At 34.1% G+C, this 19,187-nt stretch overlaps 1 protein-coding gene across 1 annotated transcript in view; it reads right to left on the reverse strand.

Moving 5' to 3' along the window:
- LOC143223937 (adipocyte plasma membrane-associated protein-like) overlaps positions 1-19,187 on the reverse strand; it is a gene marked incomplete at its 5' end in the record, with an annotated part of 42,774 nt that overhangs the window by 8,204 nt on the left and 15,383 nt on the right. Inside the window, one exon of the mRNA XM_076452408.1 lies at positions 7,297-7,412. Within this exon, the coding sequence (XP_076308523.1) occupies positions 7,297-7,412 (116 nt within the window). The remainder of the gene's footprint in view (positions 1-7,296; positions 7,413-19,187) is intronic.

The raw sequence follows: 19,187 nt of genomic DNA on the forward strand, positions 1-19,187 counted from the left end.
GTTTGTTCTTGTGATTCTCGTGTTCTTACCAATCAAACTACATAATTAGACCTAGATGGAGGCTTTTTCAGTAGCCAAAATGTACATCTTTAATATAGGCGTGCTTCTAATCTTTTCAATCTAAACGATAGTTCGTAAGTATCAGTCAGTAGTCCTAAGTATACATGCAAGTATCGTGGCAACAAGATTACTCTGTGATTGCATGTTTACAGCTCTCAGGTTCACGTAATAAGAGATTACCAATTTGCAAATTGAACAGTCCACAAAAGTGGTTGCAAAAATCATCCCACCCCATCGGGTGTAAATAAATCTACGCCCCTGACATACACGTAACTTAAGGACAACAAGGGACCTGTTGATCCATAAAGTAATCCTATCCATTAAACTACACTTAAAAATAAAATGCTCAATGACAGCCCTTACCATGCAAATATTTATTAAAATTTCCCTTAAATTTATTGAGTCCATCACATTTCAAAACAATCCATTGCAAAATAGATAAATTAATATATATGCAAAAAACGGCTCGTTTGGGTTGAGAAAATATTTTACATAGAAGAGCGAACAACGTTTCGACCTTCTTCGGTCATCGTCAGGTTCACAAAGAAAGAGGTAACTGACCGGAAGCTGACCACGTTTGAAAGGGGTTGTGCAACTGAGTGTCGGAACGTAGAGGGCGGTGTTAGATGTTTGAATATATTATTTTATTTATTTTATTATATTAATATAGGTAAAAAGGCGTTCCCTTATATTGGTTTATTTTGGGTTTAAGTTGTTGTATAAGTAAGGCTTCTTTAATATTGCGTTTGTTTATGTTTGTTTCTTTATTTAGTATTTGAGTGTTTTCTATGGTTATGTTGTGTTTATTTGACTTGCAATGTTCGAAAACGTGTGAAGGTGACTTTTCATGTTCTTTGAATCTGGTTTCCATTTTTCTACTTGTTTCTCCAATATAGAAGTCGTGGCAGTTATCCCATTGTATTTTATAAATAATGTTGGTGTGGTGTTTGTCAATGTAGTTTTTACATAGTATAGACCTCAGTTTTGTGCCTGGTTTTTTTGAATAAATCTGGTATTAACTGGAATGTCATATTTTGTTACTAGTTTTTGCCAAATGTTGGTTATTTGTCTGCTGATGTCAGGAATATATGGTATACAGCAGTATATGGTTTCGTGATTTTTTGATTCGTGAGATATATTTACTTTTGTTGGTTGATTTTGCTTTCTGTCTAGGTGTGTGCGTATAATGTTTTCTACGGTTTGTGGAGGAAACTTATTGATGTTGATGAAGTATTGTTTTATTTTGTCTAATTCATCGTTAATTTTATCTGGTGAGCATAGTTTTATGGCTGTGTTTATTTGGTTTCTTAATATGTTGAGTTTTTGTTTTGTTTCATGTGCTGAGTCCCAAGGAATGTATAGTCCAGTATGGATGATTTTTCGGTGGATTTCTGTTTTGAATTGTGTGTCGGTTCTTGTAATTTTGAGGTTAAGAAATGATATTTGATTGCTTTCTTCCTGTTCACATGTGAAATTAATGTTGGGATGTATAGAGTTAATGTGATTGAAAAAATTAAGTATGTGTTCTGTAGATTTGAATCCCGCAACCGTGTCATCTACATATCTGTACCAGTATAGTGGTGGACGTAATGCTGTGTTAATTGCTTGTGTTTCAACTTGTGTCATAAAAATATTGGCTAGAACTGGTGATACTGGGGCCATTTTGGGCCATGCTTAGGCCATTTGTTTGTATATAGTTTTGGTTGTTGAACATGAAGTTTGTCCTTATCGTGGTGAATTCTATGAGGGTTGCTAATTGGTTGCTGGGAATGTCTGTAGTTGGGTTAGGGTCTCGGATATAGAGTTCTAAGCCTATCTTGCAGGCTTCAGTAGTTGGAACTTCTGTAAAGAGGGATATAACATCAAAACTGGCCATTAAGGCTTTATTATTAAGTTGATTTAGATTAGACTTGAAATTAAAAGTCTTTGATGAATGAGCTGGCTGATGTTACATATTTGGAGAATGTCTGTGCTATGTATTTTCCAAGATTGTAATTAAACGATTCATATGTGGACATTATTGGTCGTAATGGACAATCTGATTTATGAGGTTTGGGGATGCCGTATATTTGTGGTGTGCGTGAGTCGGTTTTACGTAGGTAGGAATAAAGTGTTTGTGAAATTGTGTTGGCTTTTTTCATTTTTAGTAGTAATTTGTTTAGTTGCGTCTCGTGTGTCTTTGTTGGATTCGTGTGTATTGGTTTAAATTTGTTCGTGTCTGATAGGATGTTATTCATTTTTTGGATGTATTCATTCGTGTTCATTATGACTATAGCGTTACCTTTATCTGCTTTTAGAATTTTTATGTTTTTGTCTTGTTTTAGGTTTTTAATGGAATTAATGTCTCTTTTTGTAAGGTTGTTCATAAACAGAAAACTAAAAAAACTAATTAATGATGAATTAGACAAAATAAAACAATACTTCATTAACATCAATAAGTTTCCTCCACAAACCGTAGAAAACATTATACGCACACACCTAGACAGAAAGCAAAATCAACCAACAAAAGTAAATATATCTCACGAATCAAAAAATCACGAAACCATATACTGCTGTATATGGTTATATCTAAATATTACCCTTAATATTTAGATACAACCTTAAAGCAGAAAAAAAAAAAAAAACTCCAAATTTCTACAACATAAAACTTTCAACCTCCACACTTTTATCAAATCTTCCAAAAGCCAAAAATATTCTCACAGGAGAAATATATTACCCTATATTTCTACAAGATTCTCACTTCTGTCTCTTTTTTTAAATAATTACAAAATGTTTTTAATGGTTCAAAAAATAAAATGGTTCAAAACTTACCATTTCATATAAAATTCTGAAATTGCCAGTTAGAACAAGTATAAAATCTTTATTTATATTTCCATTTTCTAAATTAATAATTTTTTTTAAATGTCTTTTGTAAATGTCTTCATTGTATTGATTTAAGTTAACATTTTCTTATTCTGAACCATAGTTATTTTGACCTTAATAAGTCCTATAGGATTTGGTGTACTTTTTTAAAATTGCACCAGTCTTTTGTACCCTTATATTTTTTGCTCCACTGCAGCAACATGTGACAATCATGTAACCACCCTCCACCCTTAAAGCACAATCCTCAGTTTTGGAATTGGCATATATATATACAAACCCCAAAAAAATGGCAAATCAGTGGGGAGGATGAATGGGAAGTGAAAGACAAGAGGCAAGTACGTATCGAAAATACATTTTCAGTGTTAGAAAATGTGTTAACTTACAAAATGGTACTACCTTCTCTTCCCCATAGCTAGAATCCAATATCAGAAAGAAGGGGGAGCCAGTGAAAGTGCAAAAAACAAATAATCAAGCAGAAAGCAACAGCTATAAAAAAAAACAGGTGTGCCACAATTAAAATACAAGGCACATCTTTGGGGTATAACACTACTTCCAGAACAGGTACACTCTTCACCTAGTGAAGAAGATAAGACACATAATGTGAAAACAAACAGAATTTGTGGCTAGGGATAGAGGACCATACATGAATGGGCCAAGTGCAGTCAACCCAGGGAGAAACATCCAGAGGAAGCACCCTGGATTGATATCAAGATAGCTAAGTGAGGTCTGCCAAGGCTGAGCTCAACCAAAAAAGAAAATGAAAAGAACCCTTAAATGAATAAGATACTCTCCAACCAGAAAACAAACCCACCTGAGAAGCTTTTGGAAAAAGGAACTGGGTGTGAGTGACTGACTAGGCATGGGAAGAGATGAGTGGAAGCCTATCGTCCATGAAATGCGAGTCTGAAAACGCAACAAGTGAAGATGTGCAAAAGCACATCACTCCAAAAACACATACAGAGCTGAAGAAAAAACAGTCTGTGAGCACCCAGAGCAGAAAGGTAAAACTCATTCAGAAGAACCAAAGAAAAGAATGCAACATTGGGACATAAAATCCACCAAAGTAAGAGATAAGACTATATGGTGAAGCAAGGCAACTCCAAATACGTTTACAGCCATAACTGATCCAGAAAAGAACTTTAAATTCCCTTACATAGGGAGACAAAGAAGGATGGAAGTAAACTCCTGGTTGAGTGGACTCCACACATTAGATAGCACCGTTGTGTAGTAGAACATGAACAAACTGAGTAATGTGACTTAACAAGGTACAGTCCCAACAAGAAGATCTGGAAAGTGAGTTGAGGGAGAACAAAATAAAAGTAAGAAACTTTCATAGATAACCCATAAAAAGAATTATACTGTAATGAAGTAAAAAAAAAAAGACAAAATAAGAAAAAGAAGGTATGCAGAACTAATGAAGTAACAAAAAATCAGAAATGTGTAGGCTCAAAGAGCTTAAAATTAACACATCTGCAAAATGAAGAAACAAATCTAAACCACAAAACAATAAGTAAGACATAAAGTACAAAACCACTAAAGGGACTGATAAGATAAATAATCCTTAAACATAAATGTAAAGTGATTCAAAGAAACAATAAAATAAAGAACACAAAATGAGAACTTACCTTTAAAACAAAAATAAAAAGATGCTTATTTAACAAAAACAAAGATTAACTCAAAATGTATTCTCAATTACATGTCAAAAGAAATATAGCATTAAAATTTATACAATACTGACAAAAAAAAAACACTGACTAATGTAAATCACCAAGTGTGGAAACTATATAATCTTACATAATCTCATTGAACATGACTATACCTATGCGAAGTAAGAAATACACACTGAAAAACTTACCACAGATCTCCTGGGAAAAGAAATAATGCATATCACGAAGGAAAAAAAAAATCGTTGACCCAACATGAAACACAAACTCCTTGCAAACAAGAATCTGTGTTTTCTCAGCAGACATTGTGAAACCTGAGACTGAGGCCTGGTGTTACAACTGCTGTCTACTTATGGTGGGAAAATTATCAACTACCATAAAAAACCAGAATTCACATGAACAAAGTAGAATTCTAGAAACATAAACATCTCAAAATGCAAATAAAAACTTGATATTTAAACATATATTAATTGGTGATCAAGCACTATCAAAAATTGTGCAGCCATGTGAAGAACATAAAACACACATCTATACATGAGAATGCCAACTGAGAAAGTAAGGACTGTATTGTAAGGGTAGAAGGAATTACATGCATTAGTATAGAGGGCACAGTGGGATTGGTGGAGGATGGTAACATGATCAACAAATGTTGTTGCAATGATGCAAAAATATAGGAGTGTAAAAGACTGGTGGACTTTCAAAAAGTTTACCATTGTTGAGATGGCAAATGAAGGTCAAGGATAGCTATGTGGGAGAATAGTAAGTACCATTTTGGAATTAATAAAACTTTATGTACAACATTTTTTTTACATACGAAACCAAAACTACAATCAACTTATCAAAAGGAATAATAAAAAATGTTCTTGAATTTCTCTTATTTTATTTTTAAATATGTTAAAATAAATATCTGTCTTACACTTAGGTAAGTTTAAAGTTTTTAACTGTTTGTTATGGAGTTAATAAATAATAACTTTGATTAAAAAAAGGGGGATAATGATATTTTTACTGATTTTAATAACTTAATCTTCAATATTTTTTTCAAATCTTCTAAGATTACACTTTTTTAATTCTAAATTTTGTACCTTTTTCAAAAATAAATTTAAAGTCTCATCTTTTGTGACATTTATATTGCCTGTGCTATATGTTTATGAAAAGAATCAATAAAATATATTGATACAGTTGCAAGGTAAATTATCTATTTAACTTGGATTTGCTTCTTGAATAAAGATTTTGTATTTCAGAGAAGAGATCCTACAAGAATATTGTTTTTAAATGGTAAGTTGTAAAGATATTACAGGAAACATTTTTTGAACACTTATGAACTAAATATGGTAGAGATAAATCATAATATACTTTATGTTTGAAATCTATTACAATTTAAGATTTTTTTGTTCTTTAGCAAAATGTGAATTAGAATTTGATTTTGTTTTAATCAGAATTTAATCAGATCTATAAATTCAGAAAAATCATGACATAATTAATTTACAAGACAATACAAATGAGCAAGAATTTCTCCAACTTTTTGGGAGGTAATAGTTTGTGGTTATGTATCTCAGCTGTCTTGAGATGCATTTTTACTTCAAGTGGGTTTCTTATCATAATGTATTACTTGTGGTTTGTTCTTGCCAATTTAAACTAGTTTAGCAACAGTTAATAATGGAAGGAGATACTTCTGTCACTTGAAAAATCACAGCAACCAACCACTAATGACTAAAAACGTTAAAGACCATGCTCATACCACACAAAACATTATAAAAACTTGTAGCCAACATTCTATCTCAAAACCATTCATCTCAAACAAAAACAAAAAGCATGACTTAGTACTGTTTAGAGTAAAATTGTTTATAGTGAATGACTAAAAGTGTGTGTGATATGGTTTTGTGAGCTGCTTCTCACCCAAGACTGTATTGATTGTCAAGTAAAAGTATAAAGAAAACCACATAATGCATTTGACCAAGCTTATGTTGTTTCAACAGTGCAAATTGCTTGAGATTATATAATGGTAGGGAAAAGTTTCATGGAAGAGTCTCTCAATTCCTTTGGAATAGTGAATAACATCCAGAGTAAACCTATACAATGCATTAAAACCATTCTAACTACATAGTATGGTTTTCCACACTTATAGGCAAGGGGCCTTTCAAGAAAATAAGGTAATAATAAACTATTATTGTATTGTCCAAAAGCTGTTAGCTGAGCATGAAAGTAACTTCATTCATCTTCCCTGTATTTTGCAATAATAAAATCTCAGTTCAATCAAATATTTGAGATATACTATAACACAGTGCAGATAACCTAGTTGCTTTGTGAGATAAAACACCAAACCAACCAACCAATATCATAAGACAACAGTTATCAGACAAAATAATCCTCTGCCAACATCTGTAAACCATCTGAAGATCAAACTCCTCAATGAATGAGATACAATTAAACAAGATAACTTCCAGTAATTTCTGAAGTCAAAGCCACTAGAATTTGAGTTGACTATCACAGTGTATGGTTATCTAAACTAATTTAAATGTAAAATGTCCTAAGATAGTGGCCAGCCATTGTAGTACATGAAATTGATATTAATGTCAATGATCTGTGTACTAGAATCTACTTTTCTTTTATATTTAAAAGTTTGGCTGTAATGAACTCAATATCTTCTGCAATTAAGTCAACTTATGAGTCCTGTAAAATAATGAGATTTTATACTATCTTTATGTCTTACCTCCCAAAGCAGCAACAGACTCTGGTCCAATTATTTCATTCTCAAAAAGTCTTTCAGCATTACTAAGTTCATTGTTGGGAGCTAGAGGTCCTTCAAACTTGTTTGGGATATTAATGCTGTACATTAAAAAAAAATTTGAAAGAGGACTCAATTTTTTTTAAAGTGAATTCTATCATTTTATGTTTCTTATAGTAAAACATTTTCTCAGATCTTCAATCATTGAGTATTATTAATTCTTTTCTCATCCAATTTTTTGTCTCTCATCTTTTGATTACATACTCTATATTGGTGTTTTCCAACAGGGGTTCATCCCTAGGAATGAGAGAGATAATTCAAAAAGGTTCATAAGAAAAATTTGGTAATGCTGTCTTTTTAACTTTCTTGGTTCCACATTTCTTATCAATATTTTAATTTTCTTGTAATTTATTAAAATATTTGTGGAAAGAAATAACTTTATGTAAAGCCAGAGTTAAGAATATAAATATATATCTTCTGTTTAGCCAAACATTAAAACAATGTTCTTCAAAGCAAGCTTGGAAGTCTCATTTTTTATGAAGAGTTTCAATTTCATTTTTATTTTTTCATTAAGTTTCAAGAATTATAGTTCAATTTTACTGGGTACTAACTGCAAACTGATGACAATATCAGAGATTCAGAGTTTATTGTAAATGTGTTAGATATGTGTAAAGAAGTTTTATCTTCAATAAATTCAACACATTCAAAAGTTAATTTATTTTACAAAAGTTATTGCTGCTTAAAAGGGGTTTGCTGCAAAAACTATTAGTATTAAGAGGTTCACAAAAACAAAAAAGTTGGGAACCACTGCTTTATATTATATTCAATATCTATAATTCGGGTGAATAAACTTATGTATTGCTTCCAAGATTTGCATATAAATGGTTAAATCTTCCCCTAGTTACTTATAATTAATTAATTCATATTGAAAACTCAATATTAAAAAAATTCATTTTCAAGATTAAACATTTACACAAGTATCAGTAATTTCTGGTCAAAGTAGGTTAGCTATATAGTTCAAATAAAAAAGATAATTTAGTTAATTTCATATAATAGACTAACAATGAGCTTGTAATGTTATAAGGAAGCAGAAACTTATGATTAATGCTTTGATACACCCATACAGTATCCTTGTTATTATCACTGTATTTTTTACCATAATCCTAACAATAATCAAGATTCAGTCAACCTGTACATCTTTTCACAAGACACACAAAACCTAGTTGTTTGCTCGATAGTCTACCACTGATATCCTGTTCCTACAAAAATGTTGCACCACTGGCTACATCCTAGTGATTAATCACCCCTGACAGTGTAATTAAATTAGTTTAACATCACAGCTAAATGGCTATGATACATGTTACTGTTTAGTTATAAACAGCAATACATACATAGTAAGACAATTTCTGATCAAATTTATGAATTTCTGTTTTACCATAATAACCCTGTTTTTAGCAAAGCTAGCATTATAAAAATAAAAAAGAGCCACCTCACTACATTAATTTGAAAACCTTTAAGTGGAGAAATGCACTTCAAAACAACAGGAACAAATGAAATATCTTGCTGAATTAGAAGATATAAACACACAATTCCCAATATTAATATGATCCAAATGAATAGAATAAACAAAAAGGAATAAATTTCATATAAAACATTAATGTGTAGATTTTCCTTATCAATATAATGCTTGAGCTCTGTATCATGATAAGCACTCAGTGTCTGGGTGTTCTACTGCAGAAGACTGAGACAGGTAAACATTACAATTATTCCAAATATTTAAGAGATTGTGACAATATAAGCATTCGTACTAAATATTTTTTCTGCACTTTTATGAAAAATTGCTTCTACAAACTTATGAATAAGTGTATTACCTCAGTAGTAAATGAAATAATGTCCAACTTTTGCAGGTGGAAATAGAAAAGTTTGATTTGAACTAACTTGTGTTAAATTATTCACTTTGTTAAATAGATGCTGATACCTGATGGTGTCAAAGCAACACCTGAAGAGGGCATCTTTAAACTTTGGCAAAATTGTAATTCTCATTGATACTTTCTTTCTGCCCAAATATTTTCAATTTTCATCTGAACTCTTTTCTCCTTTGTTTAAACTACTACTTTTAGAACCAACAGCTGAAGAGAAAACCATTCATTCACTGGAAGAATAACAATGTTCCACACCACCTACCACAGTAACAAAACTATTTGGTCAGGAAAATCAGACAATACACCAAAGATTTAGTTGTAGTTGTCAGACAGATGGGATTGACTTCCAGCCAAGAGGGTGACTCTGAGCCTGGGTAGAAAACATGTAATACATATATATCCAGTTACTTAATATTAATGATCTGTTAAAAGATAGTTCAACTACTCCTTCAATGACAGGAAGTTATAATGACAAAACAATTAATAAATCAAAAAATAACTAAAAGAAAGGCAACTCAGCAAGCCATAACTAATGAAGAGAAGTATTACAAAAATTCAACCTAACAGTAACAGTTAGGTCTGGATACCAGATTCTGAATGTTAGAATAACACTCTTTCCATAGACCTTGTCTGTTGGTTTATGAAAGCTAGCTGAGGGTTACTTGCACTAACCATCCATAATTCAAGTTACAGACAAGAGTAAAGGCAGTTAGTCAACCTCACCAACTGCCAACTCTTGGGCACTCCTTTCAGATCTAACCATGAAATTTTACTGTAATTCTTACAATGCAGCCAACACAATTTTTTTTAATGGGAGTGGGCAGTAATAAGGTGTGAACCATGAAGTCTCTGATCCATAGTATAGCATGTTACCCAGTAAGCTATGCTCGGTCCTTTTGAAATCTGGGCATCTCTCACACCAAAAAACTGATCAAAGCTTACACATATGACATACTACATATATAAATTAAAATTATGACAAAAGGAAGTAATACAGAATTAAAGCTAAACACCAAGAACTAGCTGAAATATATAAAGATTGAGAACATATGAAGAAAACCACAAGCAATAATAAAAAAAACCTTAAACAATAAAGTATAGACAATTGTAAATGTCATAGAACTAAAGTTATAAACAAATGCTGATATAACTAAACTAATGGCATCATGCAAACTAAATCAAACTTACAATATATATTAATGGTATAACTGATATCAGTCGTCATACAAAAGTCATTCATCATACAGGTATACAAGTAAATTGCTGTTTGAAAACTATTTGTTTAGTGTTTTTACTCTCCACCCCATAAGAATACAAAAACTATTTTTTTTATCCATCACATCATTGTTCTCCATCATTTGTACCAATATGCATATACAAGATCAAATATATCTCATTCTATAAAGTAAATGCCTCATCTCTTGCCTGCTAAAATATTCTAATACATTTTTGACCAAGTTCTTTCTAAGTGAAGAGAAAATGAAAGCTGGGGATGTTTGATGGCTCTCAAATACAGAAATTAATGAAAGATGACAATGTGTAGGAAATGGTTTGGATGTCATTTGCAAATGTTGTTGAAAATTTTGTAAGAAACCTTTTGTCAAAGACTATGGAACAATTATCAGCCATGCGTTGAAATGCTGTGAAAAACTTGATTGCAACATGAGTGTAAAAGTGTGTTTCCTTCACAACCACTTCAAGTACTTTTCTGAAAACATTGGAGTGTTTGGAAGGTGAAAGTTTCCATAAAGACAGAATAAACATTGAAAAACAATATAAAAAAAAAAAGATGGAATGTTGGGCTTTGAAGAGATGCTTCCAAACCAGATTACAAAAATACACTTAAAAAGAGGGAAATTACCCAAGTTTTGTAATTTATTTTGCCAAAGAAAATGATTCTGTGAATTTTGTTGTATTACTGTTCTTTTACTCATACTCCAGTAAAGTTATTTTGGTGTAAAGTTGGAAGTTATTGATCTGTTTCTAAATTCTTCTCCTAACATGTTTGTATCTGTAGATGAAATTGGAAAGATTTATTATTGATTTTGTGGAAAGCTCTAATGTTATAGTTGAAAACTGGTACCAGATTTGGTATCAGTTCCTCTAACTTATTTTATTTCATCCATTTTCAGAGAAACAGCAAAACTTTTGTTTTTCATTTGTATATTTGTGTTATTTCATTAAAATAAAAAATCATAAATAAAAATCAATATAAATGATTGGTGAAAATATTAAGGTATAGTCTTAAGTTGTATGATAAGTTATAAAATTATTAATACCACTTTTGGTAACAATAATACCTCTTTAGGTAACAATAAGAGTGTTGAACATGTTACAAAATGGTTTTTGACCTAGTGTTTAAAATAGGATGGGTGAGAGAAACATCACCTGTGAAATGTGAGAGTAAATTAATGAGCTCTCTCTCTCTCTCTCTTATCATTGTTTGGGTATGTGTGTTTGTTTACCTGGGAGGGTCAGCTTGCATTGACCTCTTCCTCCTTCCTTTGCATTGGTATTAGCAATTGTTAAGTGTATTTATAAATGTTACATGAGGGCCACAGTACCTGCACTTGCTCAGGCACTTATTAGGGCAATGGCCATGCACTATCTACATATACAGTTGGTGCAAATATATTATTTCTCTCTTAAAAGTTCCAAAACAATTTGCACTATCACTAGATGGGAATTAACTATAAAACACTTACATAAATCCCCTTTCAATGTTTATTAGTTAATCCCTAAACTAATGTGGAGTCTAGTTTATAGGTGGGCTTTTTCTTTTATTTTGAATATATATATTTACTGGGGAAAGGTGTTTAGGACTATCCTCATCATGTATACAGTACCTGTCTAGTTCACTTACTAGTTTGTTTTCTCTCCAATTTTTGTCAAAATAATTTATTATACTATGTAGGAGTCTATCTGCTATTGTTACAATGTTTGCATATTTATGCATGAATTCTGATGAGGTAATTCTGGGTACTTTACAAGTTGTTGTGGGTAGTGTATTTTGTACTGTTTGTAGTTTAACTTGTAGGAGTTTTTTTTACTTAGATTTATCCATGCAGTGACTGCATAGTCAATTACAGGTCCAATGTATGTTTTATATATTTTTAAAACATTGTCTGCTGTTACTCCACAATTTTTACCAGTAGACTCCTAGCATAGTTTGTTCTTTGCCAAATTTTTGTTTCAATATTATTAAAGTGCTTTATCCATGTTAATTTAGAATCTAATGTTAGTCCTAAGAATTTTGAAGATGTAGCACTCTGGAGGAGTGCTCCATTCATGTAGATCTCTGGTTGTACTTTTTTATGTTTTGTTAACTTTGTGAATACTACTAGTTGGGTTTTAGTTGTATTTATTTTGATTATATATTTTTGACAATATTCACTTATTCTATTTAATTGTGGTTGTATATTTGTGGCTGCTATTGTTGGTATTGGTACACTTTTCCAGACTGCTACATTATTAGCGATCTGTGATGAGTATCCATGATTTGGATCTTTCAGTGGCATATTGTTCATATACATGATGAAAAAAATAGGACTAACCACCCGTCCTTGAGGGATGCCTGCATCTGGAGTAAAACACTCTGGGAAGGTCCCTTCAAGGTTGACTCTACATTTTCTGTTTTCCAGAAAGTTTGAGAGCCAGCAAATAATTCCCCACAGTAGTCCCATTTCTTTCATATGGAACTGGATCACTGATCATATGTTCAAGAATTTCACCTATACAGCTGGTCAGGCTGATTGGTCACTAACTCTTTGGTTTATTTGCTGGCTTTCCTTTTTTATGGAACGTTAATACATTTGCATACTTCCAAGAAAGTGGGATGTAACCAAAGCATAACAATAAATTCAAAATTGCTGTTAGATGTTCAAATAATTTTGAAGTGCCTTTTTTTAAGGAGGAGGATGGCTTGTATGCTGTCTTCTCCTGGAGATTTGTTTTCTTGTCTTTGTTATTGCTTCTATGAGTTCTTGTGCAGGAATTCTCTTTGTTAGCATTGTGTTTGTGTAGTTGTTTGTGGTGTTGATGTTACAGTCATTTATGTTCACTGGAAATAGTGGTTCAAATAATTCAATGTTTTTCATTATATAGTTGTAAGGAAGCAAAAAATCAGCTAACAAAGATAAGTGCAACAATATAAGAAAAAAATGCAAAGTGAGAAGAAAAATAATAAAACTGTCAAATTCAACAGAAAACTCGAAAAACAAAAAGGAAGTCGGAGAAACATCTCATACTGTGGAATAGTCAATTTCATCCACTGCTTTAAATCATAATTGCGAACCTACCAATGTAGAAAAAAACCCTGGATGTTGATATAGCATCTTATAATGAGGAAGTCACTAACCACACATAAAATAACAAATAAAACACCAAAAGTCAATAAGAATTCACACTGGTCGTTTCAAAAAGAAAAAGACAAACTCAACACAAAGTGATAAATTACAAAATAACGAAACAGCTAAAAAAAACCAAGCAACCACAACATTCGATGATAATTAAAGGTATATACAAACAAACCATCAAAAAACTGGCAGGTATTTCAGTTTAATTATCTCTGTCCCCATCCCACAAAAACAGAGATAATCAGGGATGCTCAGAAAATTCCTTCCTCTTCACCCCACACGAGATTTGTTTTTCCGTTCATGCAACCTGAGGAAAAAAAAAAGAGCAAGCAACTATCAGCAAGACACCTGATGGCAGACACCAAACAATGAGTGTGAGTATCGTACACAGAATCAATAACTAATATTGAACTTAGAGTCTGTCAGGGCAGCAGGGATCTGTAGATCCTATGCCAATGTTTGGTGTGGGAGAAACGGGGAAACCCACTTTCACTAGCTGGTGCCAATGAAGCCAGGTAGTGCCTATTAAGTTAATATGAATAAGGTGGTAGGGCTGACAATTTGTGCTGGCTTAACTACTGATCCTGGTAACTAATATTGGCTTAAAGCATTCTGTGCCATGACTCGATTCAAATTTGACGGGCTTAATGTGAAGCTGCAGGTATGTAAATGATGGCAGCTGCACAAAGGAGTTCCAGAACGAGATAGTGGATGGTGGTGATTCAGCATCCACGTGATCTGTTGTCTGGGTAGCCTTTCTTCACCAATACGTTCTAGTTTGTGTCATTTGTGATACTAAGGGGCAGATTTGGTAGTGGGATGTTTGGTAGAAGTCAAGGCATCATTTGTAGTGGTATCTAGAACTGTAGTTTGAGTACTCTGTGACATCTGTATGAGTCAGTTTGCTTACTTTTTCTGGATGTTTGTTTGTTGAACAGTGGTTTACAACCAACCACAACTTGCAGCAGCAACTAAATGCTGTAAACCAAACATCACAATAGGGAGTATCAAGCATCTGCCCAGGGAGACAGTGTCATTGTCTGAGGACAAGAGGCTGCTGACCTCAACAAACTTCTTAAAGAATGGCCTGAAGGCACATTCACACCTGGCAAAATCACAATACACTTGGCAGAAAACAAACCATAGCCCAAGTCGGTCATTATACGTGAGGTTCACAATTCAATAACTGCTAAGGACATACAACATGCACTTGATGCACACTAAAGTAGAAAGAACAATTTCTAAAGAGACATAAAACCCAACAAATTTAATGAGAGTAGACATGGACTATAATTACAATACACTACATAGGATAAATAATGGTGTAATACTCTAGTATCAGAGATACTAAGTAGAACAACAAGATATAGCCACATATCAGCGGCATGTCTAACAACACGAAGGTGTTGCAAATATGGTGGCGAGCACCACATATCAATGTGTAAAAAACAAAGACCAAAATGCTGTAACTGTGGAGAAACACAAAACATATACTATACAGGTTGTGAAAAATAGTAATAATAAAAAAATTAAACAATGCATTTATGAAATAAAAATCACAAAAATTAATTAAAACCAATCAACAAATGAAAATACAAAACAAGCAAAATTAGCTCCTACACCAGGTAAACAACATATGCACAAAAGCTTAAGGAAACAAACACACAACAAAAATCTCAAACAATCAAAAAGCAAACAACACTACACATTACAAAAAACACACACCAAAGCCTCAAGAAAACAACACTTCTACAATATAAGAAAGCACAAACGACGAAACAAGCTTACTAGTAAATATAATCAAAAATACTATCATAGATTTTATTGCAGAATACTCAAAACCAACCCAAACCAAAAACTGTATTGATCTAATTATAAGTATTGCAAAAAACACATAACACCATACATACCACAATTAATAACAACAATCACTGGACACCTGCTAAAAACATAAATTAACTGTTGTAAGTATCAACATCAAAGGTGCACTGGCTTCCATGAAACATGAGATCGAAGACATAAGATATAAAACCTGATATAATTATCTTATGTGAAGCCTTGTTATATAACACATTTAGATACACAACAATCAGGAAAGATAGATTAAACAAACAGAACATAAACAGAGGAATTATGTTGTTATATAAAAACAACCTATCAGTTACAGAAATAAAAACGAGCAGCAATAACAAAAATATAATAACTGATATCCTGTTAAACAATCTCTCAAATATCACAGTAGTACGACTGACTAAACATATAGATATTAACCTACTTCAGAAGATCTTTTCCCACAACCAAAACAAAATTGTAACAGGTGATCTAAACAGCAAACACTCAAACATCTAAATCCACAAATGCAAATGGAAGACACCTATTACAATTTATAGATGAAAATAACATAGCTCTACAAAATGATGAAATGCCAATGCATACTACGTACACCACAAGTACCAGTAATATGCTAGACATCTGCTTCACTTCATATAACACAAGCTAGATGTTTGTGAAACTTAATGTAGGATTTTTTTTTTATTTTTCATGCAAAGCTACACAAGGGCTATCTGCGCTAGCCATTCGTCATTTAGCAGTGTAAGACTAGAGGGAAGGCAACTAGTGAGCACAACCTACCGCCAACTCTTGAGCTACTCTTTTACCAACAAATAGTGGGATTGACCATTACATAATAACACCCCAAGTGCTGAAAGGGTGAGCAGGTTTGGTGCAACAGGGATTCGAACCTGCAATCCTCAGATTATGAGTTGAATGCCTTAACTCACCTGGCCATTCCTGGCCCTTTAATGTAAAAAAAGTTGTCAACAGTGATCACCTACCAATATGGTGTGTCTTCAATCTTGCCCCTTTAAAGATATAACCTATAGCAGTGGTTCTCAACCTGCGGCCCGCGAGCATGCGATGTGCGGCCCGCAGATCACTTTCCAATGATGACATCCTAATATAACTCAAATAATCAAAAATAAAAAATATGCACTGTATATAACATGTACATGTAGGCTACTCACTGTGGTATGTGTGTGTGTGTGTGTGTGTTTACGCTTTCCTAGCCATTGCCTTGACCCATATGCAATGAAACTTAACTTTGACTCGATACCGCGTCGACAATAGTGACGATATCTCTCCAACATTTCTACCGCGTCGCCAACAGCAACGAGCTTTCCTCCGATCACGTTCGTTCTGGTTTCACCGCCCATTGCGCCCGCTCCTGCGTGTATTCGCCATGACTCATCTTCTCTCCATTGTTTCCTCTAAGACGCTGATTAGCTGTTCGAGTTCGTGACGCACTATTGTTGTGACCTACTTCTCACTTCTCCCCGTTTGTCGGCTACGGCTGTCGCGAATCTCGTGTTCCGAAGGGCTTGAATTAGGTGAGGTGGTAGTCATAGGAACAATATACAGTGAACGCTAAGGCGTGTCGCTTGAAAATTTGTTATTTGTAAAAGACCCCATTAAGATGTACACGCCGCTGCTGAAGAAAGCCCGCACTGTTTCAGACGAGAATCGCCGTTTCAACACCGAGTGGGAATTAGATTTTTTCTTCATAGAAAAAGAAGGAAGATGTTGTTGTCTTCTGTGCAATAAAATCATAACTGTGATGAAGCGATCTAACTTAGAACGCCACTATCGTTCGCTTCACTCCTCAAGCCTGGATAAATACAAGGAACATGCACGTGAGGCCAAACTCGAATCCCTGAAAAGGAACTATCGAACTCAAACAAACATATTCACAAGAATTGTAAACGAATCACGGGATGTAACTCTGACGTCCTACAAGCTTAGTCATCTGTTGGCAAGTCGCATGAGACCGTACACCGATGGTGAGATCCTGAAACAAGGCATTCTTCTATTCACTGAAAACTGCTGCCGACTTCAACTCAAAAGGCAACGAAACTGCAGCTGAGCAACGACACAGTGACCAGACGGGTTGAGTGCATTTCAAACAACCTACGAGAACAATTGATGAGTGAATCAAAGAATTTCGTTTGCTATTCGATTGCCCTTGACGGTACGAAAGACATTGCCGACATCGAGCAGCTCGCTTTTTTCATTCGCGGAGTTAAGCCTGATTTTACCATCACCGAAGAACTTCTTTCTATTCGCTCTCTTCATGGTTCGACTAAGGGTGCTGAGATCTTCCAACAGATGATGACTGTCCTCAAGGATGCGGAGCTTGATCCAGCGAAGTTAGTCGGCGTAGCAACCGATGGTGCTCCTTCTATGCTTGGCCTCGGTGAGGGGCTGCAAGGTCACATTACAAGATGGCGTCAGGCCGAGGAACTGAAACCTGTTGTATGGCACCACTGTATCGTTCACCAAGAAAACTTAGTTGCAAAATCGCTGAAATTTAAACATGTTACGGACATAGTTTTCTCGACCGTGAACTGGATCCGTGCGAATGCGCTTAATCATCGCCAGTTTAAGCAGTTTCTTGTTGATATCAACGCAGACTACGGCGACGTCATCATTTTCACGGCAGTGCGCTGGCTGAGCCGATCGTCTGTCATAAAAAAGATTCCATGCTTTACTCCCAGAAATACGGACTTTCCTCCAGGAAAAAGGTGAGGATGTTCCTCAGCTCAACGACAATCAGTGGCTTCAAGATCTCGCTTTTTTTGTTGACATAACAGATCACTTGGCGCATCTTAACCTGCAACTTCAAGGAAAGGATAAAATGTGTCACGAGTTGTTTGCCACTTTTACTGCATTTACATCGAAGTTAGAGCTGTGGATATCTCAGCTTCAGCGCGGCAGTACTCTTCATTTTCCGACTTTGGCTGAATTTAGTGCTTCGTCGTTTTCATATACAGAAGTACTTGTGGATCTCAAGGTTGAATTCGATCATCGCTTCAAGGATTTTAAGACATCAATAGAGGAACTGCATTTTTTCTTCGCACCTTTTCAATGCAACCCGAGTGATGCACCCGCACAATACCAGCTAGAGCTGATTGACCTGCAGGCAGATATTTCGCTCAAGACTGCCTTCCATGGAAATTCTCTCATCGATTTTTTGGCGACGCATGCCTCAAAAAACTTTTCCTCAGCTCCTTGAAAATGCTTACCGTCAGGCGTGCATATTCGGATCAACATATACTTGCGAGATGGTTTTCTCGAAATTAATTCGCATAAAATCGAAATTCTGCAGTCGTCTTACTGACAGTCACATGACCCAGCTCCTTCAAGTCGCTTCAACAACAATGACTCCTCGTTTTGATTCCTTGGTGGACTCGCAGAAACAATTCCAACAGTCACATTGACTAATTCACAAAGACTTGCAGGTTCATGGTTGGGTGTTTAAATTTTATTTTTGGTTTGAATAGCTTCGAGTGTGCTGGATATGACTTGGAATATTTTTGTATATATTTTCAATAAATCCATTGTCTGTCTGGTCATACTGACATTTTACTTATTTACACCTCTTAAAATAATTATTACTTATAATTTGTATCGGTATACAACTTAATAACATACTAACGTGGACCAAAGTGAAACGATATTCAGCGTTTTTTCTTTGGCTTCCTCCGCACAAGAAATAATTCATAACATACGTTGCAATGCAACTAAAAGTGTAATAGGAGGTAAC

Source organism: Tachypleus tridentatus, chromosome 8 (genome assembly GCF_004210375.1).
Source record: "Tachypleus tridentatus isolate NWPU-2018 chromosome 8, ASM421037v1, whole genome shotgun sequence".
Lineage (NCBI taxonomy): Eukaryota > Metazoa > Arthropoda > Merostomata > Xiphosura > Limulidae > Tachypleus > Tachypleus tridentatus.